Genomic DNA, 25,812 nt, shown 5'->3' on the forward strand with positions numbered 1-25,812 from the left:
CCTGAGAAGAAGTTAAGGAGTGGCCATTTGCAGTGGAGCACAGGCAGAGTTTAGCTGTATGGACATCTAGGGTTCATGACTCAGGGCTGAGAAGAAAAAAGGTATAGGCTGTGGCTGGCGACCAGGGGCTGGACCAGTTCTCCTCATGTCATCCTATTCCTGTGCAGAGTGCCAAGGAGCCAGAAGACTAAATTCACATCTGTCATTCTAAGCTGTTATAAAGATATATTTGTCAAAGTTGGTAGAACATATCTTACTTAACATTTTGTTTGACTTATGAATTTTAAATATTTAGACATATGGCATATGGACCCCCACTCGAACTTCGCCCAAGCCCCTACATATGTTGAAAATGGACCTTCATCTTTCTGCCTCCTCACCTCACTTTCTGGGGTGAGTGGGGGAAGGGGTGGGGTCACTTGTTCACTCTGCAGAGTTTCCCTTACTCTCCCCACTCCCCATTGCGGGACACACCACTACTTTCTCTAAATCCTGAAGCCATTCTGGCTCATTTTCTTCAGACTACACCTGCTGCCCACTAACGAGTTGCCATAAGCACAAGGGGCTACACCAAGGAAGAAATGGAGCATATTTTCCAGGTGATACACCTGGGAGCCCAAGACTAGGGAACCTGCAATGGCTGGGCCAGCATGCCGTTGAAACACTACAGTTATAAATCCGGTACATTTCTATTGGAAAATGTTATGACTATACCCAGCAATATTTTCATAATTATTGTCCTGGAATCCCACTCAGGTTCCTAGAGAATAATTTAGCAGAGGCAAAAATAAATGAATAAATAAATACATAAATAGCCATGTTTAAAAGCAGAGTATATTGCAGTCTTACTTACAAAATTAAAAACTCAAACATGTTTCAATAGGGGTGTATTTTAATTACTTATAGTACCTAAATGCAACTATGTATCCATTTAACGTTACGAAGACCATTTTGAAGTACACCAAATGTTTAGAGTAAAATACACAATACAAAAGTGTGCACTGACTTCAGCCACTGGAAAGCAATTGTGTAGGGGTAGAAGGGTCCTGAGTATCCAATTTCCAATCCTTCTGCATAAGCTGACTTCATCTTTTCTGCTTAAAAATTTTAACTAGTTACCTAGTTAGCTTTAAAAAGCAACAACAAACAACAAAAAACCTGTATTTTACCAGACTGTGGATAAACATGACGTAGTATTTCGTTGTCCCTCACGAGGAGATGACAGTAATACTTTCTGATTACTCCACATGTCTCAGTCCATTCAGGACTGCTATAACAAAATATCCCAGAGCAGGTGACCGATAAACAACAGAAATTTATTTCTTACAGTTCTAGAGGCTAGAAGTCAAAGACCAAGGTGCTGGCAAGTTTGGTGTCTGGTGAGATCTTCCTTCCTGGTTCGTAGATGGCCATCTTCTGGCTGTGTCCTCACATGGCAGGAGGAGGGAGGAAGCTCTCTGAGGTCTCTTTTTAAGGGCACTAAAAAGTGAGGGCTCTGCTCTCATGCCTCCAAAAGGCCTCCCCTCCTAATGCCATCACATTGGGAGTTAAGCTTTAACACATGAATTTGGGGGGAGACAGAAACATTCAGTCTATAGCAATAAACTTCTGGCAACAGGGAGCCTGGACACCCATGCCGGAAGGAAATCCCAGGTCTTGGTACCAACCAGAGCAGGCAGGGTCCGGGGCAAGTCGCTATCCCAGAGTGATGATGACACAATTAGTTTCCAGCCACAGGTGGGAGAGAGAAAACCAGGACAGGTCTTCACGTGGCTGTTTCTTTTAGAAAGTGAATAAAATGTGGTTTCTTCTGTAAACTGCAAAAAGCAGGAACAAAGTAGCCCTTGAGAGTTTGAGTGGTGCTCAGTTGCACTGGGAGAGGAGAGCTGCAAACAAACCAGGCAAAGGTGGATTGCTTGCAAAAGTCACAAAGCTTAAGCCTCGCACTTGCACAGATGCCTTCCAAAGCCCTTTCCTTTCACATGTAAGTTAATGTCCCTTTTTTTGCCTAATTTTTATTTTGCATTCTTTCTTAAAGATGATTTTTTTTTAGTCCTAAGAAAATAGGAGACTCCAAAAGAATGGTTGATGCCATGCCAGTGTAAAATTCATCTGACCCAGATGACTGGGTGACTCGGTTGTTAAGCCCCCGACTCTTAATTTTGACTCAGGTCACGATCTCAGCATAGTGAGATTGAGCCCCGTATGGCTCCATTCTCAGTGCAAGGTCTGCTTGAGATTCCTTCCCCCTCCCTCTGCTCCTCCTCCCAACCCCTCCCCCAGCGTGCTCTGTCTCTAAAATATATAAATAAATAATATCTTTTACTTAAAGATATTATTTATTTATTTGACAGACACTGAGAAAGAAAGCATAAGCAAGGGGAGCAGCAGGCAGAGGGAGAGGGAGAGGGAGAAGCTGACTCCCCACCGAGCAGGGAGCCCGATGCGGGGCTCAATTCCAGGACTCGGGGATCATGACCTGAGCTGAAGGCAGCCACTTAACCGACTGAGCCACCCAGGTGCCCCAAATAAAATCTTTTTTAAAAAAATTTAATCTGACCAAGACATAATGCAGGAACTAACTTTTAAAGGATTCCAACATCAGTAATGAAAAGCGTCTCAGAGCTTCCACTAAGGAAGCCAGGCGGAGAGAAGTGAGCTAATGTTTGTCATCCTTTGGGACTTGCCCACCCGATCTGAACTAGTGTTCAGCCTTCTTTAAATAACGCAATCTGCAATTACCGAATGCTGCCACTAGGTGGTAGACGTGGCTTACTTGGCATAATTATTTTGCGGCCCTGTGCTAAACACAAATGTTTCATTCAATTCTCCATTCCCTGAAGAAACTCAGATCTCAGTTTTCAGATGAGGCTTAGATCTGTTCAATAGCTTGCTCATAAAGAATGAGGTTTGCTATGATTTTAATTTGGGGGTTTGCAAGGTCAGATACATAGAAGTTAATTGTCAGCACAAAACAGGTGAATTGGAAAAAAGGAAGCTAGAAAGTGTCTGCCAGCTTGCTTTCTGCTTCCTGTTGTGCCCTGAACTCCCCCTGCAGCGAGAAGAGCTTTGGCCTTTCTCAGGGATACTGGGTGCTCAGACCTCTGACTGCCTGGAGAACGTTTCATCCACTGCCAGGGTCCCCAGCAGGCACCTTGCTGAGAACACTCGGCGCCCACTGGCATGCAGTCTAGCGGCGGGTCTCTGCCCGCACTGGATCCCCGCAGCCTGTGCTCTCCTCGGCCACTCACCACCTCCCTCCCGGAGAAAGGAGAGCTGAGAAAGAGGGAGCACCATTGGTACCAATGGCTTCTTCTGGTCAGGACAGGGTCACTCCAGAGAGCAAATGCCAATCACTGGAGCCGGCCTTGCACAGCCTCACTTCTCTCACTGCAGAGGGAAGTTTGGGGAATGTCCCAGCATGGTCTCTTCATCTCTTTCCCTTGCCAAAGGCCCTGAAGGCCAGAGATATTTGTGAGTGGGTGTGGACATGGCTTTCTTTCACGCACAGGAGATGGCACTGTTCTGATCAGCTTTGCAGAGCATTCCTTCCACCCTGCCCCCCACCCCGGGCCAGCCCCCACACTCCCAGGTGTGCCCCTGACCCTTGCACTTCCATCAAAGCACCATGGTCTGGTGATCCTCTGATATGAACCCCCAAGCTCTCTGAATATAGAACTGCGGCTTTTCCTTTTCTCACGGTCACCATCGGGTTGGGAGGGGGGGTACACACTAGCCGCCACGGATCAGGAGCGGTACTTTCTTTTTAAATAATGTTTCTACTTGTACCAAATGCAAAGCAGTCTGTTTAATAAACAATATGGCTTTCTTAACTTTACACCCCAAAAAGCTTTTAGAAAAGAGCAAAAAAGCCCAAAGTTAGCAGAAGAAAGGAAATAAGACTAGAACAGAAATAAATGAAATAGAAAATAGAGAAACGGGGGCACCTGGGTGGCTCTGTGGTTAAGGATCTTCCTTCAGCTCAGGTCACGGTCCTGGGGCCCTGGGATCAAGCCCCTGGGGTAGGGCTCCCTGCTCAGCAGGGAGTCTGCTTCTCCCTCTCCCTCTGCCCCTCACCCTCCGCTCATGCTCTCTCTGGTTCTCTCTCAAATAAATAAAATCTTAAAAAATAAAAAGAAAATAGAGAAACACCAGAAAAAATCAGCAAAACTAAGAGTTGGGTTTTTTGAAAGGATAAGCAAAATTGACAAACCCTTCACTAGACTAGGGGGGAAAAAAGAGGACTCAAATAAAATCAGAAGGAAAGAAGAATTACAACTGATGGCACAGAAATAAAAGGGGTCATAAAAGACCGCTATGAATAATTATACTCCAACAAAATGGATAGCCTAGAAGAAGTGGATAAATTCCTAGAAACATACACCTTAACCAGAGTAAATCATGAAGAAATACAAAGTCTGGACAGACCTATAATAAATACAGATATTTAATCAGTAATCAAAAAACCTCCCAACAGAGAAAGCCCAGGACCAGACGGCTTCAATGGTAAATCCTAACAAACATTTAAAAGAAGAATTAAAGGCAATCCTTTGCAAACTGTTCCCAAAAATGAACAAGAGGGGGCACTTCCAAACTCATTGTATAGATGCCAGCATTACCCTTACCCAAGATAGACAAAGACACCACAAGAAAACTATAGGACACTATCCCTAATGAATATAGATGCAAAATACCTCAACAAAATACTAGCAAAATGAATCCTTTAGCACATTAAAAGAATCATGCACCATGACCAAGTGGGACTTCTCCCTCCAGTGCAAACATGGTTCAACATATAAAAATCTGTTAATGCAATATATTAACAGAATAAAGGCTAAAAATCATATGATTATCTAAATAGATGTGTTAAAAAGCATTAAACAAAATGCAACACACTTGCACAATAAAAACTCTCAACAAACTAGGAATAGAAGGAACATATCTCAACATAGTAAAGGCCGTATATGAAAAGCCCACAATTAAAATTATGGTCAATGGTGGAAAACTGAAAGTATTCCTCCAAGTTCAGGAAGAAAGCAAGAATGCCCACTCATGCCACTTCTATTCAACACAGTCCCAGAAAGCCTAGCCAAAGCAATTAGGCAATAAATAGATATAAAAGACACCCAAATTGGAAAGGCAAAAGTAAAATTATCCCTGTTTAGAGATGACATGATATTATATACAGAAACCTTAAAGATTCCATTAAAAATCTGTTAGAATAAGTGAATTTAGTAAAGTTGCAGGATACGAAGTCAACATACAAAAATCAACTGCTTTCTACACACTAAAAATAAACTATCTGAAAAGGAAGTAAGGAAAACAATTGCACTTACATGGCACCAAAAAGAATAAAATACTTGGCGGGGGGGTGCCTGGGTGGCTCTGTTAGTTAAGCGTCTGCCACTCAGGTCATGGTCTCAGGGTGCTGGGATAGACCCCCATGTCGGGCTCCCTGCTCAGCGGGGAGTCTGCTTCTCCTTCTCCCTCTCCCCCTCCCCCCTGCTCGTGCACTCTCTCTCTCTCCCTCTCTCTCAAATACATAAATAAAATCCTGAAAGAAGGAGAAGGAGGAGAGGAAGAGGAGGAAGAGAAGGAGCAGAAGGAGGAGGAGGAGGGGAAGAAGGAGAAGAAGAAGAAAAGCACCTAGAGATTCTTCCTAAAGACAAAATAACAGCGTGGGAAAATGGCAAGATAAAGGTTCAGCATTCCCACGGAGCCTCATTAAAGATCTCACCTAATTACTTCCAGTTCTGGAAAGAAATAAGTCACCGGAATAAAAGGTCCAGCACAGGGAATAGAGTCAATGATACTGTAATAGCGTTGTGCGGTGACAGATGTGCTCACAGGTGTGGTGAGCCCAGCATAACACACACAGTTGTTGATCACTGTGTTGTACACCTGAAACTAACACTGTACGGCAGCTACACTGAAATTAAAAAAAAAAAGTAGTGATAGAGAAAAGAGACAGAGAGAGAGAGAATTATAATAGGAAAAAAAAACACCACCTCATCTGGGGCACCTGGGTGGCTCAGTTAAGTGACTGACTTCGGCTCAGGTCATGATCTCGGGGTCCTGAGATGGAGCCCCATGTCCAGCTCGACGCTCAGCGGGGAGCCTGCTTCTCCCTCTCCCCCAGCCCCTTCCCCTGCTTGTGCTCTCTCTCTCTCCAAAAAATAAATAAAAATCTTAAAAAAGAAAGAAAGAAAGAAAGAAAGAAAGAAAGAAAGAAAGAAAGAAAGGAAGGAAGGAAGGAAGGAAGAGAAAGAAAGAAAGAAAGAAAGAAAGAAAGAAAGAAAGAAAGAAAGAAAGAAAGAAAGAAAGAAAGAAGAAGGAAGGAAGGAAGGAAGGAAGGAAGGAAGGAAGAAAGAAAGAAAGAAAGAAAGAAAGAAAGAAAGAAAGAAAGAAAGAAAGAAAGGAAGGAGGAAAGACAGACCCTCATCAGATTGAAGTTACCCTACTTCAAACCCACAGGGGCAGGTTGCTAGGTGCGGCACAGCTCCTGGGTGCTGCCCTTGCTTCAGGAAAAGCCCGGAGCCCTCAGAACCGGCCTCCTGAGCTTGGCAGTGCACACAGGAGAGCGGGAATTAGGGGAAGCCAACAAGGGCTCCCTCTACCCCCAAGAGAACGCTCCTTGTTCAAAAGATGGCGTTCTACTGAGCCATGTGCTGATCTCAATAAAAGCAGACGGAGCTGTAAAAGAGAAATTTTAATTAACGCCGAGAAAACATTTCCGGAGATAACATCCCGATGTTAGTCAGAAGCGGGTAAATCAGGGTGCTCTGCGTTTTCTTTCAACACAGGGAGCACCTGGGACCCTACAGACAGGAACCGTGGGGACGACAAGTCCAGAGACACATGCATCAGATACACTCCAAAGTTCACCTGTGAACAAGACAGCAGCAACAAGCTAGATTATTTTAGCAGTTGAAATAATTTCATAAAGAAGAATGTGCAACTAAAATCAAGTCAAATCTTTGAAGACATGTCCTAGAATGTAGTGGGAAATTGGAATCCCAATTTCAGACACCAAAGATTCTCATTTAAAATGTCCTTTCCCAGGGCGCCTGGGTGGCTCAGTCAGTTAAGCGTGTGCCTTCTGCTCAGGTCATGATCCCAGGGTCCTGGGATCGAACCCCACATCGGGCTCCCTGTTCAGTGGGGAGCCTGCCTCTCCCTCTCCCACTCCCTCTGCTTGTGCTCTCTCTCTCTCTGTGTCAAATAAATAAACAAAATCTTTAAAAATAATAATAAAATAAAATGTCCTTTCCTAGGGTGCCTGGGTGGCTCAGTCAGTTAAATGTCCAACTCAGCTCAGATCATGATGGTGAAATCAAGCCCTGCGTAGGGCTTCACACTGAGTGTGGACCCTGCTTGGGATTCTCTCTCTCCCTCTCCTTCTGCCTCTCCCACCACCACCACCCCCACCCCCGCTTGCACGCACTCATGCACGTACTCTCTTTCTCTTAAAAATAAATACATACATACATACTATCCTTTCCCAACAGTCACCCCACACCGATTAATGGCTGGACCCATTCTTTTTTCTCCTTCCTGTATACCCTGAGCTTCTGGTAGGAGGGCCTGCATCCTGCTCTCTGCTTCTGACCACTGCCAGGCCAATTTCTGCTCTGTTTCCTGATATAAAAATTATTTTGTGAAAATAATAGCAAAATCCTGCATTTTCTTTGATGTGATTTTTTTTTTTTTTTTTTGGATGTGGGGTAGGTTACATTCTCCAAACTCTCTAGAATAAAGATGGACGGTCCAAAATAAAGAGTTGTGTCAGTCTACTCAAAGTTTGCCATCAATGCAAGTGAGGCAGTAAGAACTGTTTGGAGCACACGACGTGCTCCCAGACCTGGCCATTGCTGTGATAATATCAGCTGGACACCCCCATGTTCCAGGCCCCAGGCTAGGGACTGAGGCCAAATTAATTCCTGAGAATTGTGCACATGTGGGTGAAGGGTACACAGGAATGCTCTGTAATATCTTTGCAATTTATCTGTAAATCTGAAATTATTCCAAAAATTATTTTTTAAAAAAAGTTGTGTGCACAGATTCTAAGAAGTACTATTGTCCTTCCATGCCCCATAGTATTTATGCCCATCCATCCCCCCGCCGCATGATGCAGACTCAAGGTCCCCACGCCCCAGGGGACACGGCCTGCACTCAAGTACAGACCAGTGTATCCCGTATCTGTAGGGAGACTGTGGCAATTACATAGTGTGAAACAAACCCCAGTTTTGGAGAGACACAGGAAACAGAGCAGAACATTTAAACCATGAGTGGACCTTCTAATTTATTACCGGAGAGAGATTAAATATTTACCCTATTTCAGTTAATTTTCAAGAAATGCTCCATGCAGCCTGTTTACCTGGCTTCCTAGAATTCTTGGCAGACAAAACCAGAACGTACTAGCCTAGACATAGATCTTCCTAAAGAATCAGTCTGTTATAAGTTCAGTTTCTATCATCTGGCATCCACAAAAACAACATTTGGTCATATGAACCTTCAAGAAGATGACTTACAGGCTTCTGAGAGTGAAATTTACTGAAATTGTCCATGCAGCTACTCTACTCACTAGATGGCATTTTACTCTCATGAGACATCCGTGGTGAAGAAAAGAATGATCAGGACAATAAAATCACTTCGCTTATGTACTCATTTCTTATTTATACCCCATTTATCATCAATGAAATTTGAGAGTACCAAAAATACACATCATAAGACCCCAAAAAGGAAGGAAATTGAGGGAAAGGAAAAATCAGTTGGTGCTGTGGATGAGCTCAGAACCTTAATGGTAGCGCATCAGCCGTAGACTGTCTCCCCACTTCTAAAGCTTCCTCCGCGCTCTTACTCAGAACTACAGCTCTGGTGTGGATAACGAGCCAGGATCATAGTTGGCAATCATGCTTACCTTTCTCTCGCGCCTCTCAGAAAGCTTTTGGAAAACATTTTGGTTTCGCTGCCCGGTTTGCTGGTCGATGCAAATCATCTGGCATCTGTGACAAGGCCCCGAAACCTGGGAGGTGAGAAGGGAAAAGACAGCGTTGCCATGAAAGTGACCAGGGAGGAAGCTGGGTCCGGGAGGACTGGTTGTAAGAGGTGGTCTCCAGCCCCAGTCATGCGGGGTGCTCAGTACTCTAGCTGCAAGGAGCCAGAAAGAGGCACCTCCTCACGTGGTCCTGGGGAATCATCCATATTTGCTCATCAGCTGAAAGACTGCTGCTTCAGGGCTTCATAGAGAAAGAGAAGAGTGGTTGCTATCTCAGGTTTCTTCCTGGATCCTCCCAGGAAGAAAAGAACTAACTGACTGGAGGGTAAACTGGGAGACAATAAACACCCATGGCCCCAGCACTGAGTCATCAGTAGAACCTTACTGTGTCCATGTTCTTTGACCCAGAAATTTCCCTACTAGGAATTTCACCTAAGACAAGAACCACAGGTGGGGCACCTGGCTGACAGAGGCGATGAGCATCCGACTCTTGGTTTCGGCTCAGGTCGTGATCTCAGGGTTGTGAGATCGAGCCCCACATGGGGCTCCATGCTCAGCTCTGAGTCTGCTTGAGACTGTCTCCCTCTCCCTCTGCCCTTCCCACTCGTGCATGCACGCTTTCTCAAATAAATTTTTAGAAAATGAAAGAAAAGAACCACAAGTACAAACACAGATTCATGTACAAGTATCTTTCTCACATTATTTGTAGCAGGGAAATCTGGGAGTATCTTAAACACCAAAGAGTAGAGAAGAATGGCCACACTCCATGTATATATCATGCAGGTATTAAAGTTAATCTATAAAGGGCTTTAAATAAAAGGGGTATTATTTATGTTTGTAATTGAAATAAGCAGGAAACAAAATTACATGTGTAGTCTTACATATATATATATATATGCATACACAGATTCTTAACAGGGGTTATACCATATGGTAGAACTTCTATTCTGGTTGGCCTGCCATGAGCGTGGATTACTTTATAGTGAGAAAATCTCCCATAAATGTTAACATAAAAAAAGAAAGTATGCATTCAGCAGTGACAAGATGCTTCTTCTTTTTTTTTTTTTTTTGCATATATAAAAAGGGCAAAGGTACTTGATTTTTCTCCTTTGCTCCTCTGCTCACTCATGAGCAAACACAAAGTATGCACCGAAACCAGAAACACCTAAATGTGGCTACATCTTGGCCTGTTCCTATCGCTCACCTTCTGGCTGGTGGGCACTAAGTCAGGGAAGATATAACCTCACTGTGGTACCGAAGTCAAGATGGGCAGTCTTCCGTAAGCAGCTGGGGGTGCTGTACGGGGCTCTACCCTGCACTGGCTTTGATACTGGGCAGACCTACAACCTCTCGAAGCGGCATTTCACCATCCAGCCCCTTAGCTTGATTCAATGAGGATTCCAGGTACTATTTCTAGGATGCCAAGCCCATACCAGGCACTTAGCCATGCTCAAAAGTGGAAGCTATCATGATTATACACGAGAATCCCCCAGATGGAACAGGACTTCCACAAAATTGGAACACTAAGCCCTCCAGGATCAAGGACAGACATCCTGCCTTTTCTGCCTAGAACATTATGATTCCCAGGCCAGGCTCCCTCCGAGCCTGCAGAGACATAACCCACGGAAGAGATGTCCCACAGAAGGGATGTCCCACCAGCCCTGGGCCCGGGGACCCCAGCTGCCACCTGACGGACAACACTTCAAGAAAAAATACTGTCACTTTAATGAAAAGACTCTCTTAAAACAGTTTCTCAAGCTGGCAGAAGGAAAGATATTTTCCAGGCACTTTTTTCAAACACCAAAACAAAGAAATCAATTTTCTTAAAACACTGTAATTTTTAAGCTCTTTTTTCTAGTACTGTTATCCATTGGGATTTTTAAAAATTGTTTACAAGCATATGTGTTCTTTGAAAAATAACTCAAACAATGCAGAAGCTTTAAGAATTAAAAGAGGGGCGCCTGGGTGGCTCAGTCGGTTAAGCGGTTAAGCGTCTGCCTTCGGCTCAGGTCATGATCTCAGGGTCCTGGGAACAAGCTCCACATCAGGCTTCCTGCCCAGTGGGGAGCCTGCTTTTCCCTCTCCCTCTGCCTGTTGCTCCCCCTGAGTGTGCTCTCACTCTCTCTTTCCAATAAATAAATAAAATCTTTTAAAAAAGAATTCAAAAAGAAAGCGCTCAGCAGTGGCCTCCCTCTCTGTCCTCAGAGGCAAGCACCGCTAATGAGGCTGTAGGTTGCATGGGACTGCTGCTCGCAGCAGGACCCAATGAGCCATGCACCTGGGCAGCACTCTCCCTGGGCTCTCAGAGGCCACTGCACCCTCCCTGTCCCATTACTCCACAATACATAGTAGACCCCCTTCCATGTCTGTACTCAGAGACGACTCCATCCTTGGGCTTTGCAGCGTTCACGATGGCCTGGCATTCCTGGGGGCTGATGTTCTTCACTGTTCTATGAAGCCATGGAAACAGTTTCTAATTCTTTGTTGTTATCAATGATTTTGTAATAAAGGTCTTAATCCACATAACCCCTTTGGCCATTTAACATTTTTTAGCATCGATCTCTTTAAATGAGATTCTAAAGGCAACAGGTATCAAAGTTTTGATGACTTGATGATCCCCAGTGAAAAATTACTTTCCAAAAGAGACGTGCTAAATCTTTCTGCATTGCAACAGCCTCAGCCTGAGGATTAGCATCAGCAATGTCTTTTAAGCAGTTACTTTTTGAAAGGCACAGAACTAACTACAGTTTATACTTTTTAGCGCCTGCACAGGACTACACTGTATGAATATAGCATAATTTGTTTAACCAATCTCCCTTTTGTGGATATGTAGAATGTCCTCCAATTTCTCATATTTATAAAAGCACTACAATAAGTAAGTTTAAAAAAAAGATTTTTATTTATTTACTTGAGAGAGAAAGAGCAAGCAAGAGAGAGAGCATGAGCGGGAGAGAGGGCAGAAGGAGAGAGAGAAGCAGACTCCCCACTGAGCAGGGAGCCCTACACAGGGCTCCATCCCAGGACCCCGGGGCCATGACCTGGGCCAAAGGCAGACGCCCAACCAATTGAGCCACCCCGGCACCCCAATAAATAAGTCTGTAATATAGCTCTGCATACTTGTATGACTGTATTTTATGGAATAGATTTCTACCAATGAAAGTTTTGGGCCAAAGGGCAGGCATATTTTCACTTCTATTAATGAATGTTTATTAAGAACAGTGACCTAAAGAAAGCAAAGCATCTCAGAAAAGTTTCTTAAAGACTCTTTCCTGTATTTACGTCCCAGGGTAGAGCCATAGGTGCTAACATTGCCAGGACTCATGCTGACAGTGACAATTAAGCTAGTTCAAGTTCTTTCGCTTTCCTCTTTTCTTCCTTTATTTCTCCCTCCTTCTCTCCATTTATCAAACAACATACATTAATGTCTGTTCAGTATTAGGCAGGATATGTGAGAGCAAGTGTTTTAAAGACATGGCAGGGACAGAGCAACAGGAAATAAGAAGGGCAAGAGGAGGTCAGGACACAGGGATGGGTTGGGGGGTGGCGGGAAGGCTGATGCCAGAGAGAGGTCTGTGGGAGTGAATGTCAGAGAAGAGAAGAGATTGCTTTCTTCAAGCAGGAGCAGCTGCCAGGATAAGAGGAAGTCTGGGGAGTTAAATGGATAAAAGAAATTCTTTAGGACTTTTTGTGCCATTCAATTTAACTGCCCTCCGCAACCTCAGACCTCTGACATTCTTCAATCAAGATTTCAATTCTTGTTTACCGCTTTTCTGGATATTACAGTTGTGTTCCTTCCAAGTGCAGAGCCGGGACACAAGGTAGCCCCATTACAGTCAGTTTATATCACCGATTAATAACTCTACTATCAAAATAGTCTCATCCCCCACTTAAAGAACTGGCACATTCTGTGCAGATGACCCATCTTTCCATCCCTAGCTATTCCTTATCTATCCTGTCTATCCATTCTCTCAACAATCATTGAGCACTGACTCTGGACCAGGACTGCTCTGGGCCCTAGAGGGACAGCAGGGAACAAAACATACTTGGGCCCCACCCTTGGGTGCTCTGAAGGAGTAAGTAGGTGCTATGCAGAGTTGGACCTTTCCAAGGAGATGACCTCTGAGTGGAGAAGGGACAGCAAGACAAAGACACTCAGACAGGAAGCTGGACATGTTTAGGGAATAGAGAGAAGGGCGGTATGGCTGGAAGGGGGAGGCTGGAGGGGTCAGGGGGCTCAGGTCTCAGGGGTCTCAGGGGTCCTTCTTGGCTTGAAGGAAGAATGCAGGTTTTAGCCTAAGACTTCCTCACATCTTCCAGGCCCACAGCACGATTTGGGGAGCTCAGAGGCTGGGGAGAGAGGGCAGACATGGTTTTGCTTCTGACGACAAACTACTCTGCAATGGCCAGTGAGGCCAGAGGCAGAGGGAGGGAAGGAGGTGGGGTGGCCGTGGGCACTGAGGGACCGCTAGGCGTCTGGGTCCTCCTCCACAAGCACCAGAGAGCAGGGAAGTCCAACGGGTTTCAAGAGGATAAAGTTCTCACAGACACAAACATTCTAAGAAGACAGAGTTTAAGCCTAAACATAATGATGAATTGGGGACGCCCTGAGCCTGCGATCACTGGTACGGGGCAGATTCTCTCTGCCCCCACAGGAAACAGACTGCTGCCACCCTCGTGGGGAATAAGCGATGGGTCCTTCCAAGGGGACTCCCAGAATGCAGATGTCACAAACCCTCCCGCTGAGGATTTGAGGGGCAGAGTCAAAGACAGAGAGGGATTCCCACCTGCCGCCCTCCTGGCCTCAGACAGAGGTCAGTCTCCATCTGCAACCCTTGAGGAAGGAACTGAACTTCCCCCAACTCACCTGGAAATGCAAGGAACCAATTGAAATCTCATCCCACTTTTCTTCTTCAAAAGCCCTTGTTCCATTGGTAATAATATTGGCACGGAACCGTGAGATGAGGTCTTTCATTGGGAATAATTCCTCCTTCCCATTCTCATCACTGTTTAAGACATACCAGAACGGGGGAAGTGAGGAGGGGTGGATAACCGCACTGTTGTAATTGTTCAACATTTCTAGCACTCGATGCCTGACTTCATCAACCGTACCCTGGCCTGAGGCCTAGATGATCAGAACAAGCTCCTACCATGAGTAGCAGGCCCGCAGACACCCATCTGTCACACAGACCTCCAGGGTGACCCCTAGAGGCGGTGCAGAGGGTGAGTAGATCTTAGCTGAAGAGATGAAGGACGCTAGAAACCAAGGGGACGGGGGTCAAGTGAACCAACTTCTCCAAAAATACCCGTTCTACAAGGTGAGTCCAGACGAGACATTTAAGGAGCCTCGACAGGCTTAATTACCAAGGACCTAAAATGTTCCAAGAGCTCTACTCTTTTGGGATATCAGAACATCATGAATCACCAACAAGTACATATGGAGGTTTTAGTATTTATTTCCCACGGAGGACAGACTGGTGGTTTCCAGCGACGGGGGTGGGAGCAGGCAAAATGGGTGAAGGGAGTCGAATGATACAAGCTCCCAGTTATAAAATACGCACGTCACAGGGATGTAACGTACAGCATGATGGCTATAGTTATTTATACCGTACTATATATCTGAACGTTGCTAAGAGAGTACATCGTAAAAGTTCTCATCACAAGAAAAATAATTGTTAACTATGTATGGTGACAGATGTTAACCGAACTTATTGCTGTGATCGTCTCTCAATATATATAAATACTGAATCATTCTATTATACCTCTGAAACTAGTATGATATCGTGTGTCAATTATATCACAATAAAAACAGATTTACTTCCTGACTTCCATCCTGTTGGCAGTTAACTAGCATATACTATTTTTGTAATTCTTGTTGACAATTTTTTGTCTACTGCCATGAGGCCCCACAAAATGATTGTCTGCACCTCCGTGCACCCCCACCCCCAAGGGAAAAAGCACTGAAAAAAAGCATCTGAAAACTTCAACCAAAGAACCCACTGTATGATCCCATTATATTGGGTTCAAGACCAGGTGAAACTATCTATGGTGAACAAAGTCAGAATGGTGGTGACCTTCCGTAGGGCTGAGTCAGACGGGACACAAGGAAGGTTTCTGGTTTTCTAGAAACGTTCTCTACTTGCTCTGGCTGCTGGTTACATAGGCATACACATTTGTAAACACTCACTGAGCTACGGATTATGATTTTTGTGCTTTGTTGTGCTTCAACCACAACAACAACAAAATTTAAGTTGGGGAGGAAATTCTTAAGCATGGCTGGAATTTTCTCTGGAAACAGAACTGAAAGGCTCTGGTGGAGGTTAAGGCCGTATCCCCTTCCAAGCAGGGAGTGGTGTGTGAAAAGCCGGGAGCCAGGAGAACCAGGGCTAGCTTTGCCACTAGGTGCAACTCCCATGACCAAGGAGAGCGACAGTTTCCTCATCTGAAGTGCAAGGCTGGCACTTTCCAGTCCTAAAATCCTTTGATTCCGGATTTACCCTCCAGGTTACAAACCCTTCTTTTGTGCTTTTGGATATCAGAACATCATGAACCACTTGAAATAAAAGGAAAAATTTTATGTTCAAAAGCTATTGTGGTCAGCGTATGCATTATAGAGTCCATCAAATTTGAAAGTAGCACAGAGACACACCAACCAGAGCCCCCAGCAACCCTTTTGGGTACTAGGCACAGGCTGGTCCTCTCACCTGTCCCACCGACTCCCTGCTCCTCAGCCCTGCATTCAACCAGCTGGTAGGAAACACGGTCCCCTCCTGGTAGGAACCAGGACAGCCGCAAGCCTGTCTCCACCTCCTAGTTTTCCACACCATGAATCCCAGAAGACCGCTGCCCTGCTCTTTCCAGGGCTCTGGGGACCTGAGGAGTGTCCCTCGGTGCTGGGACAGCTCAGTGAACACCCAGGGACCACGCAGCTGCATCACACTTACGTACCCAAGGAGGGCGAGCTGGGCCACGGCCCTCTGTTGTGTGGTTTTGCCAATGACTATAAACAGGAATGACTAAAAACAGTCCATCTGTGTCATTTTTATTAAGCTATATTTTGTGAGTATGCACACACGTGCCCAGGACCACATGGCATGTGAGAGTCACAGGATCCCTGGCTCGTGATGACAGGCTCACGCACACCCCTCCTGGCCTGTGAACTAGGGATCAGCAGCTAGTCCCAGCTCTCACATAACAGTGGGGTGATTTTTTTTTTTTGCCCTAATGGTCTGACTACCTTGGGACTTCAATTTCCTCTAAAGAACAATGAAGGGGATTGAACGAACCCTTTCTAGAGCAGTGGGTGGGAGTAAGCAGGCAGCCGTGCTATTCTGTCTGATGATACAAACAAATAATATCTCTAGCTACAACTCTAGAGGCCTTCACAACCGCTCTCCCTTTCACTCGAAATGACTGTGGAAGTAGGGCAAGGCTCCTAGGGGACAGGGAGTGGTGCGAGGGTGGGCAACAAAACTGGGTCAAGTTCAATTCAATTAAAGAAAATGTTAAGAAACAGAATGATTAAAAAGCGAGAGTTGGGGTTGACTAAGCATCATGAAGGCATCAAGAGAGACGTGGGAACTGGACCTAAGGGGTTTGTAACTTCCCGGGGCCTCAGTCTCTCCTCTGGACTCCGTGACTCCCCAGGTAGGTGCCAGGCTCACTCCCAGAGTCAAGTGGGTGATGCCTGTCTGCTGTTCCCAAGGCAAAGGGTCTTACCTGGCATTTAATTGCTGCTGAAGTTCCAAAACACTGGATCTGTTTATCAGCAAATACTGTGCTTCATTCACCAGAGAAAGGGTGGCCGTTTTACTGGCAGACTGATCTAAAAGTGATGGAGCATTTTAAACAATCTAAGTATCCATCGATGGAGGAATGGATAAAGAAGATGTGATATACATATATATCATATATCACATATATGTACAATATTATATATATATCATATATACGTACAATATTATATCCATATATCATATATATCACATATCATATATACGTACAATATTATATATGTATATATCATATGTAATATGTAGATACATGTATACAATATTACTCAGTCATAAAAAGGAATGAAATCTTGGGGCACCTCGGTGGCGCAGTTGGTTAAGCGTCTGACTCTTGGTTTCTACTCAGGTCCTAATCTCAGTGTCGTAAGAGAGAGCCCTGCATCTCTCTGCTTGAGATTCTCTCCCTCCCCCCTGCTATTCCCCCCACCCGCTCACACTCTTTCTCTCTCTCTAAAATGAATAAATAAAATCTTTTTAAAAAATGAAACCTTGCCACTTGTGACAACATGGATGGACCCTGAGGGCATTATGCTAAATGAAATAACTCAAACAGAGACGCCATATGAGCTCACTTGTATGTAGAATCTGAAACAAACAAAAAACAAAACAAAAAACAAGCTCATAGATACAGAGAACAGATTGGTGGTTACCAGAGGCAGGGGGTGGGGGTGGGCAAGAGGAGTAAAGGGAGTTAAAAGATACAAACTTCTAGTTATAAAATAAATATATCATGGGAATATCATGTACACATGGTGACTGTAGTTAACAACACTGTACTGCGTATTTGAAAGTTGCTAAGAGAGTAAATCTTTAAAGTTCTCATCACAAGAAAAAAATGTGTAACTATATATGGTGACAGATGCTAACCAGACTTATTGTGGTGATCGTTTCTCAATATATACAAATGTCAAATCATTATGTTGTACATCTGAAACTAATATAATGTTATATGTCACTTACACCTCAAAAAGTTTAAATAAATCTAAAAAGAAGAGTTGCTTTCTTGGAATACAAATGAATCATGTTTCCATTAGCTTGCATTTTTAAAAAGAAGACACTATTTCTACAAGGGAAAAAACTGCCCTGGAAATTATAAAAATGTTCTAAGCATGGCTCAAACCTCTCAGAAACAGAAAGAAAATGAGCTCCTAGAATACTCTGTTAATAATCTGGGGGAAAAAATAATAATGAAATGGTGAAGTGAAATTGGTCCAGCAAAGAAGACCTGGAGGCAACATTTAGAGAAGGAGAGATGGGAGGGAGTGGGGTATGGGTGACTTCCCCAAAACAGTCAAAAGAGATGCCTTGAGGAGGACCAGAAGCCCAGGAAGATCTTCTGAAACCAGTCAGGAAAAGCTGGTTTTTCTCATCAGGCAAGTGTGTGATGTTGACTTTGAAGTAAATAATACAGGGGCGCCTGGGTGGCTTAGTCAGTTAAGTGTCTGACTCATGGTTTCCGCTCAGGTGATCTCAGGGTCTTGAGATCGAGCCCCAAAGCAGGCTCTCAGCATGGAGTCAGCTTGATATTCTCTCTCTCTCTCTCTCTTTCTCTCTCTCCCTCTCTCCCCCTCTGCCCCTCCCCCCACTCTCTCTCTCAAATAAATAAATCTTAAAAAAAAAAGAAAGAAAGAAAGAATTCAAGTTTTAAAACTACTGAAAGGAAAAAAAATAGAAAACGAGTAAAAGAAAAGTGTGCCCAGAACCGCTAGCAGCTTCTGTCAACCGTTTGCAGGCTGGGCATCGCTGTCCTTAACGAGATGTGAAAAAAGGTCAGCCGAACCAAGGCCACGTTAGCTGTCTCCAAACCAAGCTCGTGGAACCCAGAGTACACAAGAATGGATACTTTAAAGAGAATTGCTCTCCAGACCCGCTACTTCCATAGGTCCTCTTTGCTGAAACGGCTGCGCCAGAGAAGGGAGTGGAGTCCGAGCCCCCTCTGCAAAGGCCCTTCCTGAACTTCCCCGGAGGAAGGCTCACTCACCTCTCCTAAAACGCATTGCCACGGGGGCTAAACCTCTCCAGGGCGGAAAACGAAAGCCCCATTCCAAGCCCTGGCGTCTGTGCTGAGAAAATACAAGCCTCTAAAGCACGAGTGAGTGAATGAGCCTCCTGCAGGTGAGAGGGGTTCCCATTCCTCACTCTACACAAACCTGCCCAACCTAATTAAGGGGCCAAGAGACAGACGGTCTGAGTCATCGTGATGGGAGATCCCTGGGCTTTAATCATGTGCCTCAGAAGGAAGGTCTGAGTGACAGTGCGTTCACCGAATTCCTTTCATCCCCAGCTTTTTACTGACTTAAATAAGGTTTTCCAGAGAAGAATCAGTGCTGAGCACCCGCTTTCCAGGGCACAGGTGACAGTCATTCAGGGACAGGGGAATTAATGGCAGCAGCGGGTGGGGCGGGGGCATCACATTAAGAGATTCATTTTCAACAATGTTTTTATGTTTATTAACTATTTTTTCAAACTTTGTAATATCTTGTATTGCTTTGATAAACCGTGTACTATTAAAGACTCATCCTAGAAAATACCTCCTAACACTTAGACTCTTATGATCACAGCAAACTTGGAAAATGTGTATATATTTCTATTTATATGTAACTGTAGTTTCAGATAAATATGATAGAGTGATCAAAGAAAGATTTTCAAGCATGAAATATATAACACTAAAACAAAATTCCATCAAGGAAGTGGGATGGAAATACAAATTGAAGAAGGAAAAGGAAAGAAATAAAATTTCTGACCATTAAAAGGCAGTTTGCCCATACGTATGTATTTTTTTTAAATGAAGACTCTTGAGAATCAAACCACTAAATATTGAAATTCCACTGGCCAATTTAGATGACAATCTAAAAATGTCCAAGGAGGTAGTGTAACTCTAAAAAAGTTCCTCTCGGGTGTACCAACGTGAAAATATTCAAAGACCAGCGGCCTAGCCCATCAGAGACCACTCCACCATAAACAGCATCCATGCAGTTTAATATTCTCAAGCTGACACTCCCTGGCACTGCAGGGACAGACTTCCCTTCCCACCTACCTCACCAGGTCGCCATCTCCCACCAGGACAGTCACTGCCGCCTCCTGCCTGGCCCCCGTGCTCCCCTCACCTCCCTCCCTGATGCAGCCTCCACACCAGGCCAAGAGTGTCTTTGTAGCACACGTGACCTCACGGAACTCCTCAGCTTAGAGTTCTTCAGTGAGTGCCCCCAACCACAAGACAGTGCTCACTGACTCCTCAGCCAAACATTCATCTCTTCTCCCCAGCTCTGCCCCAGGGCGCCCCTCCCCACATGCAACCCTTCCTAAACCCTTCTCTGCGCCCATGAAATGCCAAGCCCTGCCATTCTGCTCCCGACTAACCTTCCTGCCTCTCTCTGCCTAGAAAACTCCTCTCTCATGTTAAGGTACAGCTCCAAAGTTACGTCCTCCCTGAAGCTCTCCGTGATTCACTCCAGGTGTGGGGGACGCCTCCCCCACACCCGTGCCCTTTGCATAGATCTTTATTGTGACCTTTATGTTAACGTCACTGTCTACTGGTAAGCCATAGCTTCTAAACTTAGATCTCGAAGGACCATTACCATTGCTTCCTAATCTTCGCCAGCCTCCTGAAGACCCAGCTGAGCCCCAGGTAGACAGGAGGCACTGGGAATGATCAGACCTTATCCTGTCAGTTCATTTCTATGGTGGCCCTGGTCCTGTCGAACCCCACTCCTTTCATGTCCCTACTCACAGAATTGCCCATTTCTCTCTCCCCTTTCATCACGTCTCTTAGGTCACCTGTGCCCAAACACCACCAGCTCACCTCCTCAATTAAGATGAGCATACATTTATTCCCCTTCTCCATCACACAGCAACTCAAATTATTGAACGACTTCTGACACGACAAATTGTCGACACTTCTAAAAGTGCGAGTAGATTATATCCTTTGAATCCTCTCTCTATTATACGTTTTCAGGGATTCATAGGTTCACCTGTCCAGGTCCCTCGATCCAGTCACTGGTCCCCATACTGTCAAAATGCTACTTGAATTTCCAAGCCAGTCTCTCTGGGAGCTAATCACCAAGCCAGGTCATCCCTACACAAATTAATAATGTGGCAATGACTCACCCACCCATTCATTCATCTAGTATTTACTGAGCAACTACTATGTGCCAGATGCTGTTCTGACACTGGGGATACAGCCCCGAACAAAGCATACAAAACTTCCTGTCCTCTCAGAGCTTACGATCTGTCACAATCCCATAAACAGAATAACTGAGTAAAAGGCATGGCCTCTGGGATGGGAAAAGTACCAGACAGAAAAATAAAACAGGGAATGAACTGAAGAGGTTCCGGTAGGGGCTCTGGTTCTAAGGAGAGCAGTCAAGCAAGGCTTCCCTGAGAAGGGGATGCTTGAGCAGACACCTGAAAATGATCTCTTCTTCCCACGTGGTACTGTTAACTTTCAGATACTTTCTTCTCTGCTGTCTCACTTCAGATAACAACAGCTCTGGCAGGAAAAACTGTCGGCACTTTTACAAGTGGAAAGAGTTGGGGTCTACACCAGTCGAGGCACCACAAGGCTTAACATTTGCCAAGCTCTTACGGCCATGTGGCAGAGCCAAGACTAGAAACCGGGTTTTCTTGTTCCTGCATACGATCTGAGGACATACCAAGCTACCCATGTTTTTATGTAACCCAATGAAACTGTGCTTCTAAACAGGGAGGACTGAGACAGAGAGCTTGTCGGTGGCAGAGCAGCTGGCTGGAAGCCCACCTCCACCTCCTTGGGGTCATCCTGGAGACCACACGTGGGTCCTGCAGACCACCCTGCTTTCCGCGCATGAGCAGGTCGCCCTGTAAATCCATTCCGCGGGCTGATTTGGAGTATGCCAGGGGAAAGTTCCTGTCCCCTAAGAACTACGTCCAAATGTGATACCTTTGCCCCGTCTCTTTGCACTTCTTTGAAAGTCTGAACTTTGTTTGATCAATTGACATGGACGGCCGAAAAACCTTGACAACCAGCTCGAAATTTTTTCTCCACAATTATAAGTATTTACCCTGAGGGAGAAAAAAAAAAGGAGGGGGGTGAATGTTATTTAGTATTCCTTTAAATAATTCTTATTCTAAACAGCAAAAAAGTTAGATTGCAAAATATAATACAGTGTAATAAATATAATGTAATACGATATTGCATCCCAGGGAGAGAAGCCTAAAGCGACAGCGTGATCAGCTGAGGGGGGACGGCCAACGCAGGGGAAGACCCGGGGGCTGGGGCTTGCGCAAAGCCTTTAGATCAGATAGAAAGCTTTAGGTGTTCATCTTGAAAATCCTTGTTTATATTACTTATAGCCACTGAATAGCACAGAGCTTAGAATTTGAGAGCTTCCAGGGCTGTTCTTTGCTTTAAGAAGCCCTTGAACCCAGACATATGTTCTGGATTTTTACTATGGGCTTGACTAATATTTTTCCTCATGGCCAGACCACATGGAATAATGGGTTTGGTTTGTGAAAAGAACGCTATGCCTTCAAGTTACCAATAGAAGTACATCTATTGATCCAGCTTTTTTTTTTTTAACTCTGCAATCTTAGAGACTTCTTAAATGTAACTTAAAGCATTTAAATTTTTAAAAATTGCTTTAAACTCTACACATCACCAGGATTTATAATGCAAAATTGCTAATAACCTACATTGGGATTACAAGACAGATAGAATGGAAAACCTGTCATATCCTTAATTTTTACTGGAGCAAATAGCTGCCTACCTGTGTCTAGAAAGGGAAGCGTAGAATGAAACCTCATTTAGTTGCACTTTCTCTCCAATGCTCTGAGAGATTGCATGAAAGTCCATTTTCATCAGTTGGGGCACTTACGGTTCTGAGCAGAAGATGCCTATCTACCCCTTTAATAGCCAGAAAAGAGCATTTCTCTCAAATGCAGCTAAATGAAATGTACAACCAGGAATGAGCCTCATAAAAAACAGCAGGTATCCCTAAATGGCTCCATTTCTCTCTGCTGGCATCCTGAGGAAGGAGCACATTTGGTAGGTTTGAAGAACAGCGTGGGGCAGTGTGGTCAGAGTGAGTTCGTGAAGGGAAAGGGGCAGCCGGCTGGATACGGGGTGCAGCTGAGGACCAATCTACAGGGCCTTCCTCTCTTCCCCCTCTGTGCCACCTGCAGACGGATCTGAGGGTTTCACCTGCCGCAGACTCTCACCTGTCCGCACAGACCTTGCTTTGGCAAATCTGAGCCCGTTCACCATTTTCCTCAAGAGGCACCTCTATAGGCTCCATCCCTAATGAAAAAGGTTAGAGACAGATTAATTATCAGGCAAAAAGAACAACTATTTAAGTGAAAGTCCATTATCATGAAATACACAAGAACTGTAATGACCCTGGAAACTGGTTGGATCAAATCACTGGCCAGATGTTGGAAATCTCCTTATAACTGAGATTCTCTTTCGCGTGATCAAGACCACCAACCGTATGTACATCAAAGAGCCTTCTCATGGAAGACTCTGCACTCGGGCAGTCGCATCCACAGTCACTGGAACACTATAAACCCCTTAAAAGACTTCTCTACCTCTGGACAACTCTACATCCCAAGGTCATTGTTTTCTAAGCTACCTTAAGGCCTTTAGAAATAGGCAGGCATGAAGGCTCATTCTGTAAAGATATCAGCGTAGAGTGTTAATTCGCAAGAACCCATGGGAGTCAGCATCAAAATGGGCTCCTGCACCAATCGTCATTACCTGGAAAGAAAGACAGATAGATGGACAGATAGATAGATAGATAGACAGACAGATAGGAATAAAACTATTTCAGTAGGGTTGAGAAGCTTTTTTTTTTCATTGTTACATGTATCATAAGTATGAAGGAGTATATAGCATATGTATGCAACAGTTTAAAGAATAATAATAGTTAACACTCATGTACCCATTACCCAGCTAAAGTGCTATTTATTCTTTAAATAAAGTCAGAGTGAAATACGTGGATGAAACGAGAAGAAACTGATCCAGTGCCATTAAGGAGTGAAAGACCTTTGGTAAAGGCTGGAACTGCTGAGGCCCTTGCTACTCTGCACTCCTTGCTCTCCGTGAGTCCTTAAGAATCCAGGGAAAGGCATGAAGCCAAGACGCCTGAGTGGAATGTGTGGGGGCCCCTACTCTGTGGATGCTAGAAGCAGGAGCTCCTCCTGTGTGACCCACCTGAGCCCTCCGGCCTTCTCAGCACTGCTGCCAGTCACACTGCTCACCAGCAAGACCCATCCTGGCCCTCGGGCAATGCGCATATCATGCACACCTGTATCCCTGCCCATCCCAGTCCTTCTTCATCACACAGAGCACAAGAAATGGGCATATCACCAGCTTTGCATCATGCCTGCTACTCAGGCCCTGCCCATCACAATGGGGCTTTCACCACGACAAAGGGAGAGATGCAACAATTTGAGTACTAAGTATTCCATGAACTGTGTCCCCTGCTCCTCTGCACCTTACAGGTGCACAGCCAGTTCCATGCTCCTGTCCCCATGTGGGGAAAGCCAGAAGAATTACTAATCCAGAATGTTCCCGAAGTTTGGAGAAGGAATGTGCTGTGCTGAATAATTACAGATGCTGCTGTGTCAAAAGGGTGTGCATGGAAGAACGGCACAGTGCCAGGTATGCACCCACAGAGGAGAGCAGTAAAGTGAGCTTGGGACACTGGTTATGAGGAAGTAACCAGAGCAGGGAGGACAGCATGTGGACAACGGCACTCCCTGGGCAGCCAGCGGGGGGCCTGTACACACCCTCTTTCTATCCTTACACGAGGCTCTAAATAAATCCAGGGTCTTTGGCCCTCAGTTGCCTTCTAAAGGTCACTGCAGGCCTCTGGTTAAGGCAACAAAATCTGGGGTCCAACCATGAATTGAATTCAAGGGCCCCCAAAAAGTTCATGGGGAGTGAGTTCTTTCCATATGCACTAAGTCCTGTGCTCGGCTCAGAGACACAGAGAAATAAAAGAGCCTGATGTCTGGACTCAAGATGGCTAGAATCTTTGGGAGTGACAAGTCACACGCATGAAACCATTATAATGTCTTGTTTTACTGTTTATTATTCAATTTGTGTTGTCATGCATTGCCAAAAGATGCCCTTACTCCACCCACAATGTGGGAGTTCCCTGCGAGTGAGCAGAATATCTGATACATGGTAGGAGGGGACACCATTGGCTTCACAAAGTGCTGCTAATTTGGAGTGCAAAATATCAGATATTTGTTTTCTTTCTCTCTCCCATTCCTCGCATTGTGGGATAAACCCTACATAATCATGATATATATTTTTATGCCTCAGAGAATAGAAAGAAAGAGAAGCAATCTACTCAATTCTTTTTGTATGTTAATATCCTGGATACCTGAACTTAAATAAGAAAAGCACAGTAAAAGAAGGTGATGTATCAATTTCACTAATAAATAGGTACAAAAATACTAAACGAAATATTAGCAAACCAAATCCATCAATGTATCAAAGAATCATTGCCAAGTAGTGTTTCCCCCCAAGAGTCCAAGGACAATTTATTACTAGACAGTCTACTAACATAAGACATCACAATAATAGACTATAAGAAAAAAATATGATAACCAAGAGATGCAGGAAAAGCATTCAATAAGAATAGACCATTAGTCATCATATAGCTAAATAAGAAAAGAACTATTTCAGCTTGGTAAAACAAATCTATCAAAAACCTACAGTAAGCATCATTCTTATTTTTGAAACTTTAAAAGCATTCTATTCAGATCAGTAACAAAGAAGGATATCTTCCATCACTGCTTCACCATTATATAAGCAGGCTAAGACAATGCAGTAAGATAAGAAAAAGAAAGAAGAGTAATAAAAATTAGAAAGAAAGATATGAAACTATTATTATTAGAAGATGATATGACCATTTACACAGAATATGTGAAAGAAAATCTTCAGATTGACTAATAAAACTAATAGGAATTCAGAAAAAGTAAAGGGGAAAACATTAATATACAAAAATCAATAGTGTATGTGCATTAAATGTATTAAAA

The 25,812-nt window shown here is 44.4% G+C and overlaps 1 protein-coding gene across 2 annotated transcripts in view; it reads right to left on the reverse strand.

The window, feature by feature from the left end:
• Window positions 1–6,694: 6,694 nt before the first annotated feature.
• MOCOS (molybdenum cofactor sulfurase) overlaps window positions 6,695–25,812 on the reverse strand; it is a 50,309-nt gene continuing 31,191 nt past the window's right edge. Inside the window, exons 10-15 of one of the 2 annotated variants that reach the window (XM_040632588.1) lie at window positions 22,984–23,062; window positions 21,707–21,828; window positions 16,715–16,820; window positions 13,863–14,001; window positions 8,921–9,025; window positions 6,695–6,885 (exon numbers count right to left, since the gene is read on the reverse strand). In XM_040632588.1, coding sequence (XP_040488522.1) covers window positions 6,754–6,885; window positions 8,921–9,025; window positions 13,863–14,001; window positions 16,715–16,820; window positions 21,707–21,828; window positions 22,984–23,062 — 683 coding nt within the window. In that variant the 3' untranslated portion in view covers window positions 6,695–6,753. The remainder of the gene's footprint in view (window positions 6,886–8,920; window positions 9,026–13,862; window positions 14,002–16,714; window positions 16,821–21,706; window positions 21,829–22,983; window positions 23,063–25,812) is intronic. The other variant, XM_040632589.1, reaches the window with a different exon arrangement.

This window comes from Ursus maritimus, unplaced genomic scaffold (assembly GCF_017311325.1).
Source record: "Ursus maritimus isolate PB19 unplaced genomic scaffold, ASM1731132v1 scaffold_18, whole genome shotgun sequence".
Taxonomy (NCBI): Eukaryota; Metazoa; Chordata; class Mammalia; order Carnivora; family Ursidae; genus Ursus; species Ursus maritimus.